At 41.9% G+C, this 21,284-nt stretch overlaps 1 protein-coding gene, 2 long non-coding RNA genes and 1 pseudogene across 8 annotated transcripts in view; 1 reads left to right on the top strand and 3 right to left on the bottom strand.

Moving 5' to 3' along the window:
* Nucleotides 1-11,757, bottom strand: part of LOC136794390 (uncharacterized) — a 37,153-nt gene extending 25,396 nt beyond the window's left edge. The window contains exon 1 of the long non-coding RNA XR_010841099.1: nucleotides 11,715-11,757. This is a non-coding gene — a long non-coding RNA (uncharacterized lncRNA). The remainder of the gene's footprint in view (nucleotides 1-11,714) is intronic.
* The window catches only part of LOC131743276 (uncharacterized), a 172,403-nt gene extending 159,623 nt beyond the window's left edge, over nucleotides 1-12,780 (bottom strand). For 4 of the 6 annotated variants that reach the window (XR_010841085.1, XR_010841092.1, XR_010841089.1 and 1 more), the window contains exons 1-3: nucleotides 12,507-12,780; nucleotides 11,994-12,106; nucleotides 11,788-11,880 (exon numbers count right to left, since the gene is read on the bottom strand). This is a non-coding gene — a long non-coding RNA (uncharacterized lncRNA). The remainder of the gene's footprint in view (nucleotides 1-11,787; nucleotides 11,881-11,993; nucleotides 12,107-12,506) is intronic. The other 2 variants (XR_010841086.1, XR_010841098.1) reach the window with 2 other exon arrangements.
* THEM4 (thioesterase superfamily member 4) overlaps nucleotides 12,372-21,284 on the top strand; it is a 43,868-nt gene continuing 34,955 nt past the window's right edge. Inside the window, exons 1-2 of the mRNA XM_059041417.2 lie at nucleotides 12,372-13,098; nucleotides 18,849-18,990. Coding sequence (XP_058897400.1) covers nucleotides 13,000-13,098; nucleotides 18,849-18,990 — 241 coding nt within the window. The 5' untranslated portion in view covers nucleotides 12,372-12,999. The remainder of the gene's footprint in view (nucleotides 13,099-18,848; nucleotides 18,991-21,284) is intronic.
* On the bottom strand, nucleotides 14,734-15,492 carry LOC136793125 (kelch-like protein 7 pseudogene; annotated as a pseudogene).

Genomic DNA, 21,284 nt, shown 5'->3' with positions numbered 1-21,284 from the left:
TCATTTTAGTAACTCATACAGGGACAGTGTTACTGTTAATCTATTGTAGCTTTCCTTTCCAAAACTCTTAAGGCATTTGGGTTAGTGTCTAATCCTAAATGGTTTTATACAAAAGTAAAGGAAGTGTGGCCTATAGTAATGCCACAACTACAGAAGTAGATTTACTTTTATGTACATGTTGGTGCCTTAAAATTTGTATTGGGCATTTGTAAGTATTTATAAATGGTGCTTTTTATTACTCATCGCATACCAAGGTGAAAATAAGCTTTGTTAAACAGAATTCTGTAAAGAATGCTTCTTATCCAGTACAACAGACCCCACTCATTATCAGAATCTTTATCTAACAGCTTGGATCAACCATCCAGGTGTCTTTACATAACAAATCTTACGGGAGTCTTTACCTCTGAATTCAATGAAAGTAATGTTGAAAAAGACTGATCCAGCACTCTGTAATGAGAATGATATAGTAGAACCTTCTTAGGAATGCATTATAACATCCATGAAACCCTACATTTGATGATGGCACTGTACCATGTAATTTTATCCAGGGGTTTTATCTGTAAAATAGGGATAATAATGGTTCTTTCACACAATTATCCAGATGATTAAGTAAAGAGAACTTTGAACTGGAGATAAAAAGTTGGGAGCATCAGCATATGGATGGTGTTTAAATTGAGAATTGATGAGATAACCTAAAGAGAGAGGATTCAGAGAGAAAAGTAAAAAGCCCCAACCCTCTTTCCAAATGTTTCCCATTCATTTGTTCATTTAACAACTATTTTCTGAGTGCCCATGATCAGTCAGTTACTGTACTAGACACTAAGGATGCAGGGGTGAGCCAAAGAGACACAGAGAAAGCTTATAGTCTCCTGAGGGAGGCAGAGAAATATATATTTAACTACAAACTATAATAAGTGCTTTAAAGGAAAAGTTCCAGCCATTATGGGAGAATTTAATGAGGACCTAATTCAGATTAAATAAAATATTGTATGTAAAGCACTTAGTATAGTGTCTGACACACAGTAAACCCTCCAGCCAAGGAAAGCCTCACTAAGAAAGTGACAATTATGCTGACAGCAAAGGATTACCTGGAGTTGGCTACATAGAGAATAGGGTGAAAGAGCACTGCCAGCTGAAGAACATACAAGAAGGCCCTGAGGCAGGAAAGAGCTTGGGATGTTCCCAGAGTTGAAAGGGGACCTGTATGGCTAGAGCACATCATAGTTGGGAAATGATAACACGTTCTACCTGGCCACCCAAGGTAGAAATCTCCCTTTCCCCCAAGTGATGAAAATCATTTTAAGAAACCACACAACAACTCTAGATACTACACCAAAATAGTAATGATGCAAATGAATTGTATCTGCCTGAAAATTAGCCTGCAGTCTGCTTTCCAACTTCCCCTTTCACAGTCACCCTTCTCCCACTACATACCCTCACCTAACCAGCATCTTACTTTGGTGCATTGTCCCGGGGATAAGAAGTCAAGAATAAGTCCTCCCTGAGGAAGAGTCCTGTGATAACAAATCAGAGAGAAATTCAGCAAGAAATATTAAACAAGGCAGCATCTTACTGTCAACCAGGCTACATATAAATGCAAGGTTCCGAATTCAATTTAAAATTCAAAAGTGAAATGGTTATCAGAGGGATACATATTAACACCATTATTTGAATTGAAAAATTACAGACTTTTTCTAACAGAAAGATTGATTTCACTGATTTTCCAGTGGGGATTGATTTTGCCAATTAGTTCATATGGCAAACATTTTCCAAAACTTAAATGAGCTAAATATGCAGCCATAAGAATTTGACAAAAATGTATTTAAAGTACATATTCATTATACAATACATGAAAATTATAAACCTTATAACTAAGTATATGAGAAAAAATTTAAATATCAATTTTAAGATGTATGAGAATACATAATTTTTCAAAATTATTTTCAGGTTATTCTAGCAAAAAACAAAAATGTGAAGACCACTGGCTTACAGGGTTAACTCAAGAGTGTCCGCTAACTGAATGGGGTATAGGAATGTGAAACAAGGAGAGGTCAAGGGTGATCCCTAGATTTACAACCAGGAAATATAAATTTGAGATTAACTCACAATTCATGTATGTTCACACAAAGAGTTGACAACAGTGCAAATAACTCCTGATGAGGGTAGCTGACTTTGTCTTGTGTATTTGCAATAATTTGCAATTATTGCCTTGTGAATTTATATTTGTATTAACAAATCCATTTCAGCATATGTGATTGCATTTATGTATTTGCTCTTTGAATTCTACTTTAAAACAGTTGTACATCTCATTGATTCCCTCATTACATAATAAGTATAATAATTTTAAAAATTCATGTATGTTCATGGTTCATTAAGGTACCTCTTAAATTTTTTCCATTATACTTCATTAATTTTTTTTTTTTTTTTGGCCAAGCCCTGTGGCTTGCGGGATCTTAGTTCCCCGACCAGGGATTGAACATGGGGCCCCCGGCAGTGAGAGCACTGAGTCCTAACCACTGGATCACCACTGGTTCCCTACTTTATTAAATTTTAGAGGAGATGGTATATTACGGTGTAGGGGTGGAAAACTTTTCCCTTCTTCCTTTCTGGCTGGTCTAATAATTCAATTGACATAAAGCAGGTTAACAGAAGAAAAACAAATTTCATGCATATCAGAGCCCCAAAGATACTCAGGCAATTGAGGTTTATATACCACCCTCAGCTAAGAAGAAGGGGTAAGGGAGGAAGGCAATTCAAAGGAGGATGAGAAGAGCAAATGTTTGGTGAGCAAATGTTTGATAAACAAATGTTTGCCATACCACATAGCTAAGTCTCTCTGATAAAAAGAGAGACTTATCTTTGGTATTTGCTCTTTTCCTGCTGTCAATCTAAATTCTTTTAGGCAGTTAAGGGGAAGGTAAAACAGCTCTTCCAAAGTCTGTTGGGCCTTGTCATCGACTTAAAATCCACATGCCAAAGTGGTATATTTTGGGGTCACATATTCTGCTCCCCCTCAATGGTAATATTGGAAATTCTGGAGATTTGTGAAGGTCTTGAAAGTTAACTCTCAAGAATATCTAAGGTCCACTATAGCTTATATGTTCATGTTCATTCTGACTTCTGTTTTATAAAGAGGTCTAAGTTTGCACTTTTAAAAAAAGTAATGTAAAAGTTTACCGGGGCTGGGGGGGGAAGTTTACCAGGAAATAAGGCACCCCAGTCTAAGGTTAAAAATTAAATGACCGGGCTTCCCTGGTGGCGCAGTGGTTGAGAATCTGCCTGCCGATGCAGGGGACACGGGTTCGTGCCCCGGTCCGGGAAGATTCCCATATGCCGCGGAGCGGCTGGGCCCGTGAGCCATGGCCGCTGAGCCTGCGCGTCAGGAGCCTGTGCTCCACAACGGGAGAGGCCACAACAGTGAGAGGCCCGCCTAGCACAAAAAAAAAAAAAAAAATTAAATGACCGATTTGTAGTCCAAGATGCAGTAACAAGGACTGGATTTACCCTCTCAACTTAAAGAACACTGACCCCACCCCACTCCCCACAAAAAACACCACCACCACACAAAATATATGAAACAACAATTTTCAAGATACTGGACATCAGCCAATGAACGACAGTGATCCCTGAGAGACTGGAAACAAATGAGAGAGCCCTACGATTAACTTAAGAGGGTTTCCAGGCTGCCACACAGGGGAGGAGAACTCAGGTGAACCTGTTGGACTCCCTGAGTTGAGGAGGTGCAGCTGAGAGTATGGGGAACCCAAGGTGGATAGTGTTTGTGGGACACAGTGCTAGAGAGGACAGACCTGTACAGAGAAAGAACTCTGGAGATCTGCAGAGAGTATTCAGAGTATTGATTGGTGCCTTTGTGTGAGGAAACTATCCCACAGATGCTGAGGAGAGAACTATTGAAAGAATGAGAGTAAACAGTGCCCAGCACTCACAGAGGGCCAGGAAGAGAGCCTGTTCCCAAGAGCTTAGACTGGAAAACATGTTTCATAGGGCATTGGATAGAGTATCAAAAAGGTCTTTCTTCAGTAGTGGGAAATCATTAACCCTTGACAAACGTTCTCAGCCAGGGTTAATTTTGCTTCCCCTGCCCCCAACCAGGGGACAATGTCTGTAACATCTGGAGACATTTTTGATTTGTCAAGACTAGAGACAAGGTGCTACTAGCATCCAGTGGGGAGGCCAAGGATGCTACTAAACATCTTGCAGTGGAAAGGACAACAAAGTATTATCTGGTCTAAAATGTCAACAGTGCTGAGGTTGAGAAACCTTGCCACAGACTCAGCACTGCTCTGGTCCTTCCTAACAAATCTTAAAAGCAAGACTCAAAAGGATCGTACTGTTTCCAAGTAAATTAACTGCAAACCAGAGCAAAGCTCAAGATTTACAGGAATACAAAACTATCTGGCACCTGACGGGGTAAAATTCACACTGTCTGGCATTCAGTTCTTCCTCATCTAAATAAAGATCACCGGGCTTGCAGAGGTGCAGGAAAATACAACCCATATTGAGGAGAAAAATCATCCAGTCGAAACCAACCCAGAACTGACACAGACATTAGAAGTGGCATAAAATGACATTAAAATGGTTATTATACCTGTATTCTATAAGTTCAATAGGTTAAGTAGAGATATGGCAGATATAAAAAAAGACCCAAATCAAACTTTTAGAGATAAAAAGTACAATGTCTTAGATGAAAAATACACTGGATGGGATTTAACAGCAGATTACATATTTCAGAAGAAATGATTCGTTAACTTGAAGGCAATAGCAATATAAACTATCCAAAATGAAACACAGAAAAGAGAATCTTTTTAATGAAACTTAAAAAGAAAGAAAAGAGCAACAGTAAGCTGTGAGACAATATTATGTGGCCTAACATACAAGTATTTGGAGTCCCTAAAAGAAGGGGGAGAGAGGAGAAAACTGAAAATAAAGTTGAAGAAATAACAGCCAAAAATTTCCCAAATTTGATGAAAACTATTAATCCACAGATCCAAGAATCCCAATGAGCCCCAAACACAAGAAATATGAAAAAAAAACCATCAAGGCACATCATAACCAAATTGTTAAAAAAAAAAAAAAACAGTGATAAAGAGAAAATCTTAGAAGCATCCAGAGAAAAAAGACATCTCACGTATAGACAAAAATAAAGATGACATCAGATCTCTCATCAGAAATAATGCAAGCGAGGGCTTCCCTGGTGGTGCAGTGGTTAAGAATCCGCCTGCCAATGCAGGGGACACGGGTTCAAGCCCTGGTCCGGGAAGATCCCACATGCCTTGGAGCAGCTAAGCCCATAAGCCACAACTACTGAGCCTGTGCTCTAGAGTCTGTGAGCCACAACTACTGAGCCCAAGTGCCACAACTACTGAAGCCCGCGCACCTAGAGCCCGTGCTCTGCAACAAGAGAAGCCACCACAATGAGAAGCCTACGCACCTCAATGAAGAGTAGCCCCCACTTGCCACAACTAGAGAAAGCCTGCGTGCAGCAACAAAGACCCAACACAGCCAAAAATAAAAATAATAAATTAATTAATTTTTTAAAAAAGAAAGCAACTGAGAATATAGTAGAGTAGTATCTTTAAAATACTGAAAGAAAAACAAACTGTCAACATATAATTCTATACTCAACAAAAATCTTTCAAAAGTGATAGCAAAATAAAGATATATTCAAACACATGAAAGCTGAAAGAACTCACTACCACACTAACCACTAGAAGAACCCCATACCAGACACACAGACACACAGTACAAGAAATAAAAGAAGTTCTCAAGCAGAAGAAAATGATACCAGATGGAAATCTGGATCTCCACAAATGAATGAAGAGCACCAGAAATTAAAACTACATGGTTAAATGAATAAGATTTTTTCTTATTATTTAAAATTCTTTAAAAGACAAATGACTGCCTAAACAAAAAAGAACAGCAATGTACTGTGAGGGTTTTAACATTTACAAACGTAAAATGAATGATAAAAAGAGCATAAAGGCCAGAAGAGAAGAAATTACACTATTGCAAGGTTCTTACAGTAGGAATAGCCCTGCATCTATCAAAGAAAATGAATGCATGGTTAAAAGCCTTCCCACAAAGTAAACTCCATGCCCAGGTGGCTTTACTAGTGAATTATATCAAACATTTATGAAAAAAATGCCGATTCTACACAAACTCTTCCAGAATATTGAAGAGGATAATACTTCCCAACTCACTCTATAAGGCCAGCATTACTTTAATATCACAACCAGAAAAAGATATTACAAGGAAAGAAAAGTACAGACCAATATCCCGCATGTGGTTTATCTGAGGGAAACAAGGTTAGTTTTACATTCAAAATCAATAAGAGTAATTCACAATATTAAACAAATTTAAAAAGAAAAACGACATGATCATCTTAATAGATGCAGAAAAAGCATTTGATTAAATCCAACGTCCATTCCTAATAAAAACTCTCAGCAAATGAGGAATAGGAAGGAATAGGAAGGATTTCTCCATGTGTTAATGAGCATCTATCAATACAACAAATGTACAGCTAACATCATACTTAATGGTGAAAGACTGAATACTTTCCCCCTAAGATCAGCAACAAGGCAAGCATATCTGCTTTCATCACTACTATTCAACACTGTACGTGAGGTTCTAGCCAGTGCAATAGGCAAAAGAAAAAGCTGTCCAGAGTAAAGGAAGAAGTAAAACTCAGATAACATGATCATCTATGTAGAAAATCTAAGGAATCTAATCAAAAGTTACTAGAACTATCTGCATGCCTAGAGCCCATGCTCTGCAACAAAAAGCCCGTGCACCAAAACGAAGAGTAGCCCCCACTCGCCGCAACCAGAGAAAAGCCCCCACACAGCAACAAAGACCCAGAGCAGCCAAAAATAAAATAAATTTATATTAAAAAATGTAAAAAAACCAAAAGTTACTAAAACTAGTAAATGAGTTTAGCAAGTTTACAGATATAAGATCAATATATTAAAAGGTAATTGTATTTCCATATATGAGCAATAAACAATCAGGGATTGAAATTTTAAATGTTATTTACAATAGCATCAATACATATGAAATATCTAGAGATAAATATTACAAAAGATGTACAAGACCTGTATTACAAATTATAGCTGAGGGGGATTCCCTGGTGGCACAGTGGTTAAGAATCTGCCTGCCAATGAAGGGGACACGGGTTCGAGCCTGGTCTGGGAAGATCCCACATGCCGCGGAGCAACTAAGCCCGTGAGCCACAACTACTGAGCCTGCACGTCTGGAGCCTGTGCTCCACAACGGGAGAGGCCGTGACAGTGAGAGGCCTGCGCACCGCGATGAAGAGTGGCCCCCACTCGCCACAACTGGAGAAAGCCCTTGCACAGAAACAAAGACTCAACACAGCCAAAAATAAATAAATAAATTTATAAAAAACAAACAAAAAAAACAAATTATAGCTGAGGGAAATCACAAAAGATTTAAATAAATGGAGATATACAACCTGTTCATAAGAAGTTTTGTTGATGAGTATAACTTGCTCATGAGAAGACTCAATATGCTAAGATGTCAATTCAAAACCCCAGCAGGTTTTTTGTAGGTATTGACAAACTTATTTTAAAATTCATATGGAGGGCTTCCCTGGTAGTGCAGTGGTTAGGAATCTGCCTGTCAATGCAGGGGACACGGGTTTGATCCCTGGTCCGGGAGGATCCCACATTCCGCAAAGCAACTAAGCCCATGTGCCACAATTGCTGAGCCTGTGCTCTAGAGCCCGTGAGCCACAACAACTGAAGCCAGTGAACCACACCTACTGAAGCCCACGCACCTGGAGCCTGTGCTCCACAACAAGAGAAGCCACCACAGTGAGAAGCCCACACGCAGCAACGAAGACCCAGTGCAGACAAAAATAAATAAATATTTTTTAAAAAATTCATATGGAACTGCAAAATATCTAAAATAGCCAAAACAACTTTGAAAAAGAAGAACAAAATTGAAAATAATTTCAAGACTAGTCATAAAGCTACAAGAATCAAGACAGTATGGTATTGGCAGGACATCCCTGGTGGCGCGGTGGTTAAGAATCCACCTGCCAATGCAAGGGACACGGGTCTGAGCTCTGGTCCGGGAAGATCCCACATGCCACGGAGCAACTAAGCCTGCACGCCACAACTAGAGCCTGTACTCTAGAGCCCACAAGCCACAACTACTGAGCCCACATGCTGCAACTACTGAAGCCCGCATGCCTAGAGCCTGTGCTCTGCAACAAGAGAAGCCACCACAATGAGAAGCCCACGCACCACAACGAAGAATAGCCCCTGATCGATGCAACTAAAGAAAGCCCACGTGCAGGAACGAAGACCTAATGCAGCCAAAAATAAATAAATAAATAAATAAAATTTAAAGAAATCTACAAACAAGAAATGTTAGAGAGGGTGTGGAGAAAAGGGAACCCTCTTGCACTGTTTGGTGGGAATGTAAATTGATACAGCCACTATGGAGAACAGTATGGCAGTTCCTTAAAAAACTAAGAATAGAACTACCTTATGACCCAGCAATCCCACTACTGGGCACATAGCCTGAGAAAACCGTAACTCAAAAAGAGTCATGTACCACAATGTTCACTGCAGTACTATTTACAATAGCCAGGACATGGAAACAACCTAAGTGTCCATCGACAGATGAATGGATAAAGAAGATGTAGCACATATATACAATGGAATATTACTCAGCCATAAAAAGAAATGAAAGTGAGTTATGTGTAGTGAGGTGGATGGACCTAGAGTCTGTCATACAGAATGCAGTAAGTCAGAAAGAGAAAAACAAATACTGTATGCTAACACATATACATGGAATCTAAAAAAATATATATGGTTCTGAAGAACCTAGGAGCAGGACAGGAATAAAGACGCAGACGTAGAGAATGGACTTGAAGACACAGGGAGGGGGAAGGGTAAGCTGGGACGAAGTGAGAGAGTGGCATGGACATACATACACTACGAAATGTAAAATAGATAGCTAGTGGGAAGCAGCCACATAGCACAGGGAGATCAGCTCCATGATTACCTAGAGGGGTGGGATAGAGAGGGTGGGAGGGAAATGCAAGAGGGAGGGGATATGGTGATATATGTATATTTATAGCTGATTCACTTTGTTATAAAGCAGAAACTAACACAACATTGTAAAGCAATCATACTCCAATAAAGATGTTAAAAAAGAGTATATACTATATGATTCTATTTAAAATGTGAGAAGTTGTAAACTATAAGTGACCGAAAGCAGACCAGGGACTTCTCTGGTGGTGCAGTGGTTAAGAATCTGCCTGCCAATGCAGGGGACTCGGGTTTGAGCCCTGGTCTGGGAAGATCCCACATGCCTCAAAGCAACTAAGCCCGTGTGCCACAACTACTGAGCCTGTGCTCTAGAGCCCGTAAGCCACAACTACGGAGCCTGCATGCCACAACTGCTGAAGCCCGCCCACTTAGAGCCCGCGGTCTGCAACAAGAGAAGCCACCGCAATGAGAAGCCTGCGCACCACAACGAAGAGTAGTCCCCCGCTCACGGCAACTAGAGAAAGTCCGCAAACAGCAACGAAGACCCAACGCAGCCAAAAACAAATAAAATAAATAAATTTATTTTTAAAAAAAGAAAGAAAGGAGAACCAGTGTTTGCCTTGAGGGTAGGAGGAAGAGTTTACAAAGGGCATAAGGAAACTTGTTGGTGACAGGCTCATTATCTTGATTGTAGTGATGTTTTCATAGGTATCTACATATAGCAAAATTTACCAACTCGTACACTTTAAATACATGCAGTTTATTATATGCCCCCATTAAATCTCTATAAAGCTGTTTACAGTATTATAGGAGAATGGTGAAAACACAAGTTTCACACAGTGGGCTTATTTCATTAAAGCATAGTTTTATCAAAAACAAGGATGAAAATTTATTCTTTGCATAAGCCACACAAACATCCAAGAAAAACTTCCATTTCCAAGACTACCAATCCTATTCCTAGACCATCATCCGCCCCATCTCTCTCCAAACTCGGCCAGACATTTCATGTGTTGTCAACATGAATACCTCAGATAAATACCTGGTGAGGAAGCCAGGTCAGAGTGTGGGTGACTGATCCAAATGCATTGCCACTACCTGACAAATTTGAAAGTTATACTGAGTGTAATTGACCTAGAAGAGCTGTTGGTACACTTACAATCTTAGCAGGACTGGAGTCTATTTATGGGTTTTGATGGACTCTAACTACATTGTAATTTGTACATATATACAAGTTATCTGTATAACCTATCTTCTTATTCACTAACAGAAGTCATCTTGATTTATGGGTTTGTTTGATAATGTGCCTCTATCTGCATGCACCACATGGAAAGACAATAAACACAAAAAATACTTCGGGCTCTTGCTGCTAAACAAGTATTGAAGCAATGTGTGTGAGTTATTAAAAGAAGTACTACAATTAACAAGACAATTTGGCACTGTCCACGCCCTCAGGAAACTGGTATACTATATTGAAAAGGAGACAACTTCTCTTAAAGATAGAGGGTAGGGTACGTTTGTTGGGGGAAGTGGGGCCATGAGATAGTCTCTAAAATTACAGAATATCAACAGCCACCCCTTATGCCGAATCATCTTCAGTTTGAGTCGCTCTTACAAGCCTTAACTCTCAAATTCCCTCTATCTCAGAATGCTATACCCTTACTTGCAGTTAATATGGTGGGTTTAAAATACACCGGGCATTCTTTCCTACTGACAAACTGATGGAGAAGTTCATGTAATCAAGGAAAATATCTGATACTAATTGCTCATGAAAAAAAAAAGTAGAAGGGGACTCTCTGAGCTTATACCCAAGCCCAAAGCCAAGTTTATTTATCTCTGATAAATCTCTCCTGATAATAATCCCTCCAGTCCCACCTTTACTATGTGAGTAGTTACACAACTGTGTTGGTGGGAAAATATTGTGTAATGATGTACTGGGGGTAAGCAATTCTAGTAACCCGTTATTCTAGTAACCATTAAGAGTCTTAAAACTTCACCTCGGGATGGACTAAGACTGTGGTATACTGGTAAATATTTAATAAGGTAAGAAAGGAAGGCCCTCATTTGCAGTATCTAAGTGAATACTCCCAGTCAGTCAATTTTAAGCTACCACTGTGATGTGACTAAATGCAATGTTGGGAAGATGTGTGCCTAGTATTCCCCCCATACAAATGAGATAGAGATAAATAACCCCAAGAGTACATACAATAGTAAAATGTAGTAAAAATAATTAGGTAGTTACAGTTTTTACTATCTAATACTGTCACCGGCCAAGCCCATTAACAATTTCCGGGAAACAAAAATAGAATCTGGGTAATAAGACAAAGTTTAACCTTTTTCTTTTTCTTTGTGCTTAGTGTAGTTTCACTTGCTCACAGGGTGTTGCATGCAGAGATCTTACCCCAGGCCCTTCAGACCAGAGTTCCTAGTGTGAAAAGGCCTGGCACCTCAGCTCTGGGTCCCTGTCCAGAAGTGCTACACAGGTGCCTGCAATCCAAGATGGCAGGAGCAGGCCCAGTGCGGATGTACTGCACCCACACCTCCCACACACTGCTTTCTGAAACCTTGAGCAGCAAATGTGGGGTGGGTGGTGTGCCTACGCGGACCCGCCCCCTCCCTGCTGACAAGACCCTATAAAGCAGTCTCAGCCAAACGCCTTTGGGGAAGAGCACTTACTCGAGAGCTTGAACTCCCACCTCTTCATTCTTTGACTTCCTCTGCGTCTGAACCAGAGAGCTTGAACTCCCACCTCTTCATTCTTTGACTTCCTCTGCGTCCGAACCAAACTCCGTCTCCTACTGGCTCCAAGATACCAGTCAGAAGGACACTTGCTGGGGACTGACTGGGGAGTATCATTACAATACCTTCATTTTAAAAATATCACTTAATTGTAAGTTTATATAATTTAAATTTTAATAATGGCAGTGTTTAAGGATTGGCTAGACGAATACTTACAATTTTAACGAGACTGTTCAAGTCACCTTCAACACACCACTGGCCTGGGGGTACTTTCTTTCTGAGGTGAATACAAGGTAACTTCAAGTAACTTCTAACTTCGGTGACCCCTACTGAAAGAGAAGGTGCTGGCAACAAGTAAAACTTGATATATTCTTTTAATACAACCATGAAGAAACAAGAGCCCAGGTACAATTAAAGAGTGTACAAGGTGTTAGGTGGTGGAGTGGGACTTGGAGCTCACATATGTCTCCAAAGCTAAGAGATGAATACATCCGTCAGGTGTTGCTACGATTTCTAGCTGAAAAAGCCAGACTCGAGGACTTTTAGCTCTGCCTGGAGCCTTAAGGGTGTGTGTGGAGGGGCGGCGCAAGAGGTAGAGAACGTAGCTTTGTAAGCATATGTCCTTTGCACCCAGAAGTGTCTCCACAGATCAATCCCAACCACGGATTTGTCCATGGCCTCCAAGAAAATATTCTATTCCTACAATCTGCTGTGTGCGCTCCTACCCACCTGACGGCTTAAGGCTTCTGCGGGAGGTAGAACTACTAGGGAACAGAGAGCACAGAATTCGGTCGGCCGGCGCGATACGGGGAAAAAAGCCAGCGAATCCTCATTAGTAGCCCGTGGCCGCCTGGGCTGAGGGGCTGAGGGCCGTGAGCTATAGCCGCGGACCCGCCCTCCGAGGCCTCCTCGTCCTCCCCAGGCCGCCGAGCAGCCGGCGCCCCCCGCACCTCTCCAGCCGCCCGCTCGAGGCTTGACATTTGCTCCGGAAGTGGCTCCGGCGCCCGAGGAGGGCCTAAGATTTTACCGGAAGGAAAGACCGACGCCCCCGCTGCCTTCACTCCCCGCCCCCACTCCGCGAGCCAAGCCCCGCCCTCCGCTCCCCTAAGTTAAAGAGAAAGAGCGGGCAGTTGGGTGGTTGGTTGGGTGAGTTGGCCTCTGCCGTGGCCGCGAGCCAGCCGCCGTGCTTCCGGCGGCCGGAGCCCGGCGCAAGCTCGGAGCCATGCTGAGGAGCTGCACCGCGGCACTGCGCACGCTCCGGGCCCTGCGCTGCAGGCTGGAAGGCGCGTCCGCCGCATCGAGGGACCCGGTACTCGCGCGGGTAAGTCCCGGGCGCTGGGAGGCGGAAGTGGGCAGAGGGGCGGGACTTTCCGTCAGAAACAACCCTGTGATTTGGGTATGTTCAGCTGTTTATCTATTTCCTCAGCCAACTGACCTCAGAATAAAAACTAACATCAGCTCCAAGAGACATCAATGTTAACGGGGTCACCAGATCTTTCAGTCCTGACATTCAAGCCGTAAGAAACTGCACAGGAGGGTGACGCCGTTTGTTGGTTTTTTTTTTTTTTAAACATCTTTTTGGAGTATAATTGCTTTACAATGGTGTGTTAGTTTATGCTGTATAACAAAGTGAATCAGCTATACGTATACATATATCCCCCATATCTCCTCCCTCTTGAGCCTCCCTCCCACCCCCTGTGTAGGTGGGGTGACCCGTTTTGAAGCAGTGTGCAGGATGCTTGAGTCATGTTAGCAGGTCAAGGAATACAGCTGCTACTAATATTAATAAAGAAAGGTTGTGCCTTAAGCAAGGTCACATAGAAAACACGTGGTACAGTTGGAATCTGCACCTAAGCAGTCTGCCTCCTAACCATTACATTATACACTCAGGAGAAGAGCATGTCTCTAAGGGTTTAATCCTAGTTCTCTACTACTAGTTTATCTACTACTTTACTTATCTACTAGAAAAACTGTTAAGATATTCTGTCTTACCATTTTTCAGTCAGCAATTAATACAGATATTTGCTGCCTCTCACCAGCTATATCCAAGGAATATCTAAAGATAATAGTTTATAGGGATATTGGCTTAATTCTAGATAATTCAATTAAGTAGTACTGCTTAAATTGTCCTCTCTGAAGGAGATCAGTTCAATGAAAATAATCATTTTGGACTCGTAAAGGACACACACAAGTGGATCCCATTTAATGACAGTTAAAACCATTTTAACATCTCTGAAAATGTTAAGTTCAAGAATTTTTATTTTTTTAAAATATTGATTTATTTTATTTTTGGCTGCATCAGGTCTTAGTTGCAGCACGCGGGATCTTTGTTGCGGCTTAGTTGTGACATGCAGGATCTTTTGTTGTGGTGCACAGGCTTAGTTGCCCCGTCGCATGTGAGAGCTTAGTTCCCCAAGATCAGGGATCCAACCCGTGTTCCCTGCATTGGAAGGCAGATTCTTAACCACTGGACCATCAGGGAAGTCCCAAGTTCAAGAATGTTAAAACAATTTCTATACAGTCCTTATTATTAAGCAGTCTGCTTGAATTGAATAATGAAATAATGTTCACTTTGAGAGAGTCAAGGTAACTAATAATAATTTATAATGAAATCAGCTTCCTTGATTGTTTTAATATTAGAAATGATAAAGACAACCAACTTATATTAAAATAAGTAATAGTAAACGGTTAAAAAATTTTAAGGTGAAATTTTTAGCAAAAAGAAAGGAGAGGCTGGCACTTCTAATAGAAACATTTAATAAATATTGTAATGGGATTCTAATGGTGTTAGCTTTAGGGAATAAGTAATAATTGATGGAATGAGGAGTTTTTATTGGCAGTTATTTCCTCAGTTATTTAAATTTTTCCACTTGAATTCTAAAAACTTGTGGTTGAATATACAAAAGAGCATTAAGTATGGGGCCATTTATAAGAACAAAGACGTCAAAAGAGAATTCTAAAGTAACAGTCTCACTTCCAGGCTCGTGCAGAACTTTAGGTTAAAATATCTACAAGACTGGTTGGGAACCTCCAGATAGGGCTATGCGGTAGTCATGTTTCTTTCTTCTGGGCCTGTGTCTTCTACCAGTTCTTCTCAATCCTTTGGAGACAGGAGATGATACCTCATTCCACTTATCACCATTTTAAGACATTCAGGATTGTCTTGAATAAGTGGTTCGGCTTCTACTGTCTTAAGAAATTCTTCGATATAAGAGGAAACCTGACTTTAGCAAGGATGTCAACCATAAATGGCTGGCGATTAGGTTCATCATATTTCAATCACCTGACTGCAGCGTCGTAAACCTGATCCTCTGCTCTCACAGTTAGAGTGTCCTGGTTGAGGAGATGTGTAACTCGCCTGGCATCAAGTTGTAGAAATTCATCAGTTTTATAAAATTCAGTAAAATGCTGATGAACAAAGTCATCTTCAGTTGCGTTCAATTTAGGACAGTCTAGACACTCTGCTAGCCCACTTATACCAAGACAATTGGAAGCATCAACTTGTTCTTTGAAAAAATCAACACACATTTCTTCACAGGTTCAATCTGGTACTGGTTTGCTGCATCTAATGAAGACTGAACATTGTTGCTATTCACAGAAATTCTAATGCTACAAGCGAATTCCACAAGTTATTTAATAATGTCAGGTTCAGCATCTTTGAGTTCTACTTCAAAGGACTTTGATTCAAGCGTGTTAGTTGTGAACATTAAGTTTAAAAAATAACTGGCTGGGGCTTTCCTGGTGGCGCAGTGGTTGAGAGTCCGCCTGCCGATGCAGGGACACGGGTTCGTGCCCCGGTCCGGGAAGATCCCACATGCCGCGGAGTGGCTGGGCCCGTGAGCCATGGCCGCTGGGCCTGCGCGTCCGGAGCCTGTGCTCCGCAACGGGAGAGGCCACAACAGTGAGAGGCCCGCGTACCGCAAAAAAAAAAAAAAAAAAAAAAAACTGGCTGCAGCAAGGACAACACAGTGAACAGCTTTCTTTTGTTCCTGGACCATAAGGATCACATCACAGTGTTTTCTTTGGATTTATGTAGTTTGTCAACCAGGTTCTGCAGTCAGTCCCTCCCAGAGTGATTTCAAGTTGACCCTGGGTATAAATCCCTGGGTAGACTGTAGATTCAACTATAGTTGGGTGGTGGATTTAAATCACTGTTTCCGCATGTTATTCATGACGCCCATGAAGCTTGCCAATTTAGCTTCCTCTCGAGCAGCAAGTTTCTTCTCGGACTTCTTGCCGCTCTTCTCCACCCCGGAGGCTGCCATCCTCCGTCAGCATGGTTCACACCTGAACCTCCGTTCCAGGCGAAGGGTTGCAGGCTCCCGATACTCTGGGGCTTCTGTTTACCAAACACTTTGACCGGGATGCGTGGCTGCAGCGCCCTGCTCCCGAACCAGTGAGCCAGCGGCGGACCACTGCAGTAGGACAAGGCCCTGTGGCCCCCTCAAGCTCGCCAGGAAGCGACGACGCAGGCTCTGCTGCGTCTCCCACAGAACCGAAGCCCAGAGAAGGAGCCTGTGCCAGATTACTTTTAAAGAGTAATGAGGGCTTCCCTGGTGGTGCAGTGGTTGAGAGTCCGCCTGCCGATACAGGGGATACGGGTTCGTGCCGCGATCCGGGAAGATCCCACATGCCGCGGAGTGGCCCGTGAGCCATGGCCGCTGAGCCTGCGCATCCGGAGCTCGGAGCCTGTGCTCCACAATGGGAGAGGCCACAACAGTGAGAGGCCCGCGTACCGCAAAAAAAAAAAAAAAAAAAAAAAGAATAATGAGTGCAGATCGGTTATTAATCCTGTACCATCGTGCACTTTGGAAAATAAAATGCCCTGTGCTAATCTCACAACAAAGACAGATTCGTTTCTTTAATATGTTGGTGTCTTGTAATCTATGTTGAGAATATTTATATTAACAGTATTTACAGGCTTTATAACAGTATTTACAGGGCTTACAAATCATGCTTCTTTTGGTTCAGTAACTTAATCTTAAAAAGAGACACATTAAAAAGTTGTAACTTAAGGGCTTCCCTGGTGGCGCAGTGGTTGAGAGTCTGCCTGCCGATGCAGGGGACACGGGTTCGTGCCCCGGTCCGGGAAGATCCCACGTGCCACGGAGTGGCTGGGCCCGTGAGCCATGGCCGCTGAGCCTGCGCGTCCAGAGCCTGTGCTCCGCAACGGGAGAGGCCACAGCAGTGAGAGGCCCGCGTACCACACACACACACAAAAAGTTGTAACTTAAGTCCCACTTGAAAAATACATAATCAAAGATCTAGCAAGACCTTTCCTCTATTCAGGGCAACAAAAAATAGTGATTATTCCTCACATTTATCCCTCATGCACAGAGTCTTTGCTTTGAAATTTCAGGTGCCTTTACTTCAAGTATCTCTTAATTCTCATCTCCTTGGACTGAAACTTTCATTATTTTTATTTCTCACAACATCATAGTGTTCATCTGTGGTCCCAAACTCAACATGCCCCAAACTAAAATTAATGGTTTCACTCCCACTTTCCGCCTCCTGATGTGTACATGAACACTAACGAAAACGTCCTCTTTGTTTTCCTTCTATCCACTCCAACCTTCAAACCACAAGTCAGGAATCATCCAAAACTCTTCTACTTTCTCTTCCCCCATGATCTTGCGCCTCCCTCCCACCCTCCCTACCCACCCCAATCATGTAGTTTTTAAAGTACATAAATTCTGGAAGTAACCTAACACACACACACATTAGTCATAAATTAATATATATTGACGAATACTTGTCAATTAAGAGGTAGAATAGGATGTGTAAGCTTTGGAGTTGTGAATTTGGGCTTACCGCATCCATAGGTCTCATCTTAAATAGGGAACTCTAGGTTTAATCAGTTCTAGCATCCTTTCATGGACCAGTGCAACAGAGATAATAAAGGCTTTTAGGAATTAGAATGACTCCCTTGAGTCAAAGAACCCCTACCTGAATACCCAATCTCAGATGAATACCTCTCCCCTGTGCTCTGGCTTCCTGTGTGTTTCCCACTGGTAACACTTTTTACATGGAGGAAAACTGTCTGTCCTTCATCTCTCTTTATCACCAGTTCTTGGCTGCTGACTGTTAAAAAATGCACCACATGAGAGTTGCGAATTAAGTTTTATTTGAGGCAAAATCAGGACTATACCCCGGGAGACAGCATCTCAGATAGCTCTGAGAAACTGCTCCAAAGAGGCAGGGGGGAAGGTCACTATATATGTGATTTTGGTGAAGGGGGAGTACATGCAATCAAGCTAGTCTCTAGTGAAGGTTACTGCTAGTCACAAGGAGCAGGCGTCACCATGAAGGATTTTAGTGCCTTTCTGGATATGAGGAGATACAAGAATTGGGCTCATAAAATCAGCTCCTGAAAATACCTATCTGAAGACCTCTTCTCCCAGTTTTTCTCAGAGCATAGGATGCCTCTCTTTTGTCCTCCACCCTGAACTCCTTTCAGGGGGTGTTGAAAATCAGCAGTTGCAGCAGCACATGATTTAATCCTTGTAGAGGTGGATGGCAAGTGCCGGTTTGTAGTTGACATGGCTCACTTGTGCTTGATTAAGGTTAAAAAAAGAAGGGGGTCTGCAGACCTGGGCTTAATACCAACCCTGCTAATGGCTAGTTGGATGACATTGAGCAAATCATTTATCTTCTCTCAATCTCCCAATTCTCCCAAGGAGGGAGGACCAGGTGATCCTAGAAATTTGTTTCCACTTCAAAACAACAAGCTTGGGGCTTCCCTGATGGTGCAGTGGTTGGGAGTCCACCTGCCGATGCAGGGGACACGGGTTTGTGACCCTGTCCAGGAGGATCCCGCATGCCGCAGAGCGGCTGCGCCCGTGGGCCATGGCCTCTGGGACTGCACGTCCGGAGCCTGTGCTCCGCAACGGGAGAGGCCGCGGCAGTGAGAGGCCCGCGTACCGCAAAAAAAAAAACAAAGAAAACAAAAAACAAAAAAAAACCCAAGCTTTTGGGAAGAGGAAAAGCAGCAAGATAGTCTTAGAAAATAAGAGAATATGTTATGAAATAGGATGTACCTCCCATTACTCTCCTTTTTTTCCTTTCTTTTAGAGGTGGTTTTCTACGGAGAAAGTCATTCCTAAGGACCATGCTCTCCCCAACCCCAGCTGGAGCAAGGACTTAAGACTCCTCTTTGACCAGTTCATGAAGAAATGTGAAGACGGCTCCTGGGAACGTTTGCCTTCATATAAAAGTAAATATACTCAAAAGAGTGAAGATTTCAAAACCTATTTTCTTGGTAGGAATAGCTGCACTCCCTTAAAGAATATTTAAATATCAAATATAAAACTAAGAACAGATTGAAGTACTTGGTACCACTTGAAGAATGAAGGAGGATAGTGCAGGGGGTTGCTATATTCTCCAGTTTTATAGGCCAGAAATCTCAATAAATTTCACAGATTGTGGGAGAGCATGAAGTCTGTTGCCATTAATAAGAATGGCCCCACCATGGCATCATCATCACCATTGTCAGGAAGGGGCCCCAGAAAGCCTCCACCCTACCACATTCTCATCACCTTTCTGTCCTGAGGCTGTCATCATTAACCTCAATTTACTGTTTATCCCAATATATGGCTCTGTCACCCTAAGAAGCTCAGAATACTCAAGTCATCCCCTCATCTCCCAGACTCTAAACTCCCAAGGCAAACTACCCCACCTCCAACACATACACATTGCACTTCCTGTCGTGTGTGTGTGTGTGTGTGTGTGTGTGTGTGTGTGTGTGTGTGTTTTAATTAATAGACTTCTTTTTTTAGTAGTTTCAGGTCTATAGAAAAAAGAGTGGAAAGAACAGAGTTCCCATATACCCCTTAATTCCTTCTGCCAGCTCTCCATTTATTAACATCTTGCGATAGTAAAGTACATTTGCTGTAATGGTGAGACTGTATTAATACATTAACTAAAGTCCATAGTTTACATTAGGGTTCACTGTATAATACTTGATGAGTTTTGACAAATGTATAATGACATATATCATACGGAACAGTTCCACTGCCTTAAAAATTCACTGTGTTCCCCCTGTTCATCTGTCCCTCCTTCTCCCGAACCCTTGGCAACCACTGATCTTTTTACTCTCTCCATGGTTTTGCCTTTTCCAGAAATCACACAGTATGTAGCCTTTTCAGACTGTTTTCTTTCACTTAATAATATACATTTATTAAGGTACATTTATTTTTTCCACAGCACTTAACACCATCTGGCATGCTTTGTGCTTATTTAATGGTGTGTCTCTCACCACTAAAGTGTTTGCTTCTGTTGGCTTAAAAAAAAAAAGCACAATGTGAGAGTTGCGAGTTAAGTTTTATTTGGGGCAAAATGAGGACTGCAGCTCGGGAGACAGCATTTCAGATAGCTCTGAGAAACTGCTCCAGAGAGATAGGGGGGAAGATCAGTATATATGTGATTTTGGTGAAGGGGGAATGCATGCAATTAAGCATATATTTTTTTGCAGAAGGTTTCTGCTAGTCATGAGGAGCAGACGTCACCGTGAAGGATTTTAGTGCTTTTCTAGATATGAGGAGATACAAGGATTGGGCTCATAAAATCGGTCCTGAAAATATCTAACTATCTGAAGACCTATTCTGCCAGTTTTCCCCAGAGCACAGAGCGCCTCATTTCTGCTCTCCACCCTGAACTCCTTTCAGGGGGTGTTGAAAGTCAGCAGCTGCAGCACCACATGATTTAATCCTTGTAAAGGGAGATGGTAAGTGCCAATGGCAAGGGCCAATTTGTAGTTGATAGCGCGTCCTCATGGTCATAAATTCGACCATGATTTGGGAGGCATTTCATGACCGTTTTGTCCCATGGTGCTAGGAAGGCTCATTCCTAGGTCTGGCAAAGATTTTGCTGATAGGCCACTCAGTGTGCTATTACTAGACTAGGTGTTTTAACAGTAACTAAAGACTCTGGACCACCTGTCTTACTAATCTGTTATGGTCCAGGAAAATTTCCTCTTGTTGTCTCTTCCCATATCTGGAGTTACAGTATTACAATCATTGATCTCATATAAAGCTATATATTTTTGTTGGAGGTTCAGTCACACATTTAGTAATGCAAGAAACAACAATCTTGTAAAACAGGAAAAATGGAAATAACATAGCTAGCAATATTATTAAAGTCATAAGTGAGAATTAAGCCAAGAACTTCCATTAAGTGCAACCCAGTATATCTTCAGGTCACCTGACTTAGTCTGTTCTGTACCAATCGTTATCTTGCAGGGAAATGGTGTATTGTCACTGTCCATAAGGCTCCCAGCCCAATTTCCTAGTTACTACGCTGGTTATCCTTAGTATAATTTGATTGTTCCCAAGATAAAAGGGTGCCTTAAAACTTAAATAACCATAGCCTGGTGTTAACCACATAAATCCATCCCATAATTGCGGGAGCTTTTATTCCTTGGCTGAAATTTTGCTGTTGCTCTGATTGAGCTTGAGTAACTTTAGAGGAAAATTCATTTTTTTTATGACCAGGGTCAGAGCGGGTATTATT

This window comes from Kogia breviceps, chromosome 1, assembly GCF_026419965.1.
Source record: "Kogia breviceps isolate mKogBre1 chromosome 1, mKogBre1 haplotype 1, whole genome shotgun sequence".
In the NCBI taxonomy this organism is placed as follows: Eukaryota; Metazoa; Chordata; class Mammalia; order Artiodactyla; family Physeteridae; genus Kogia; species Kogia breviceps.
Note: the sequence above shows the minus strand (reverse complement) of the source record. Positions and strands in the feature narration are given on the sequence as shown.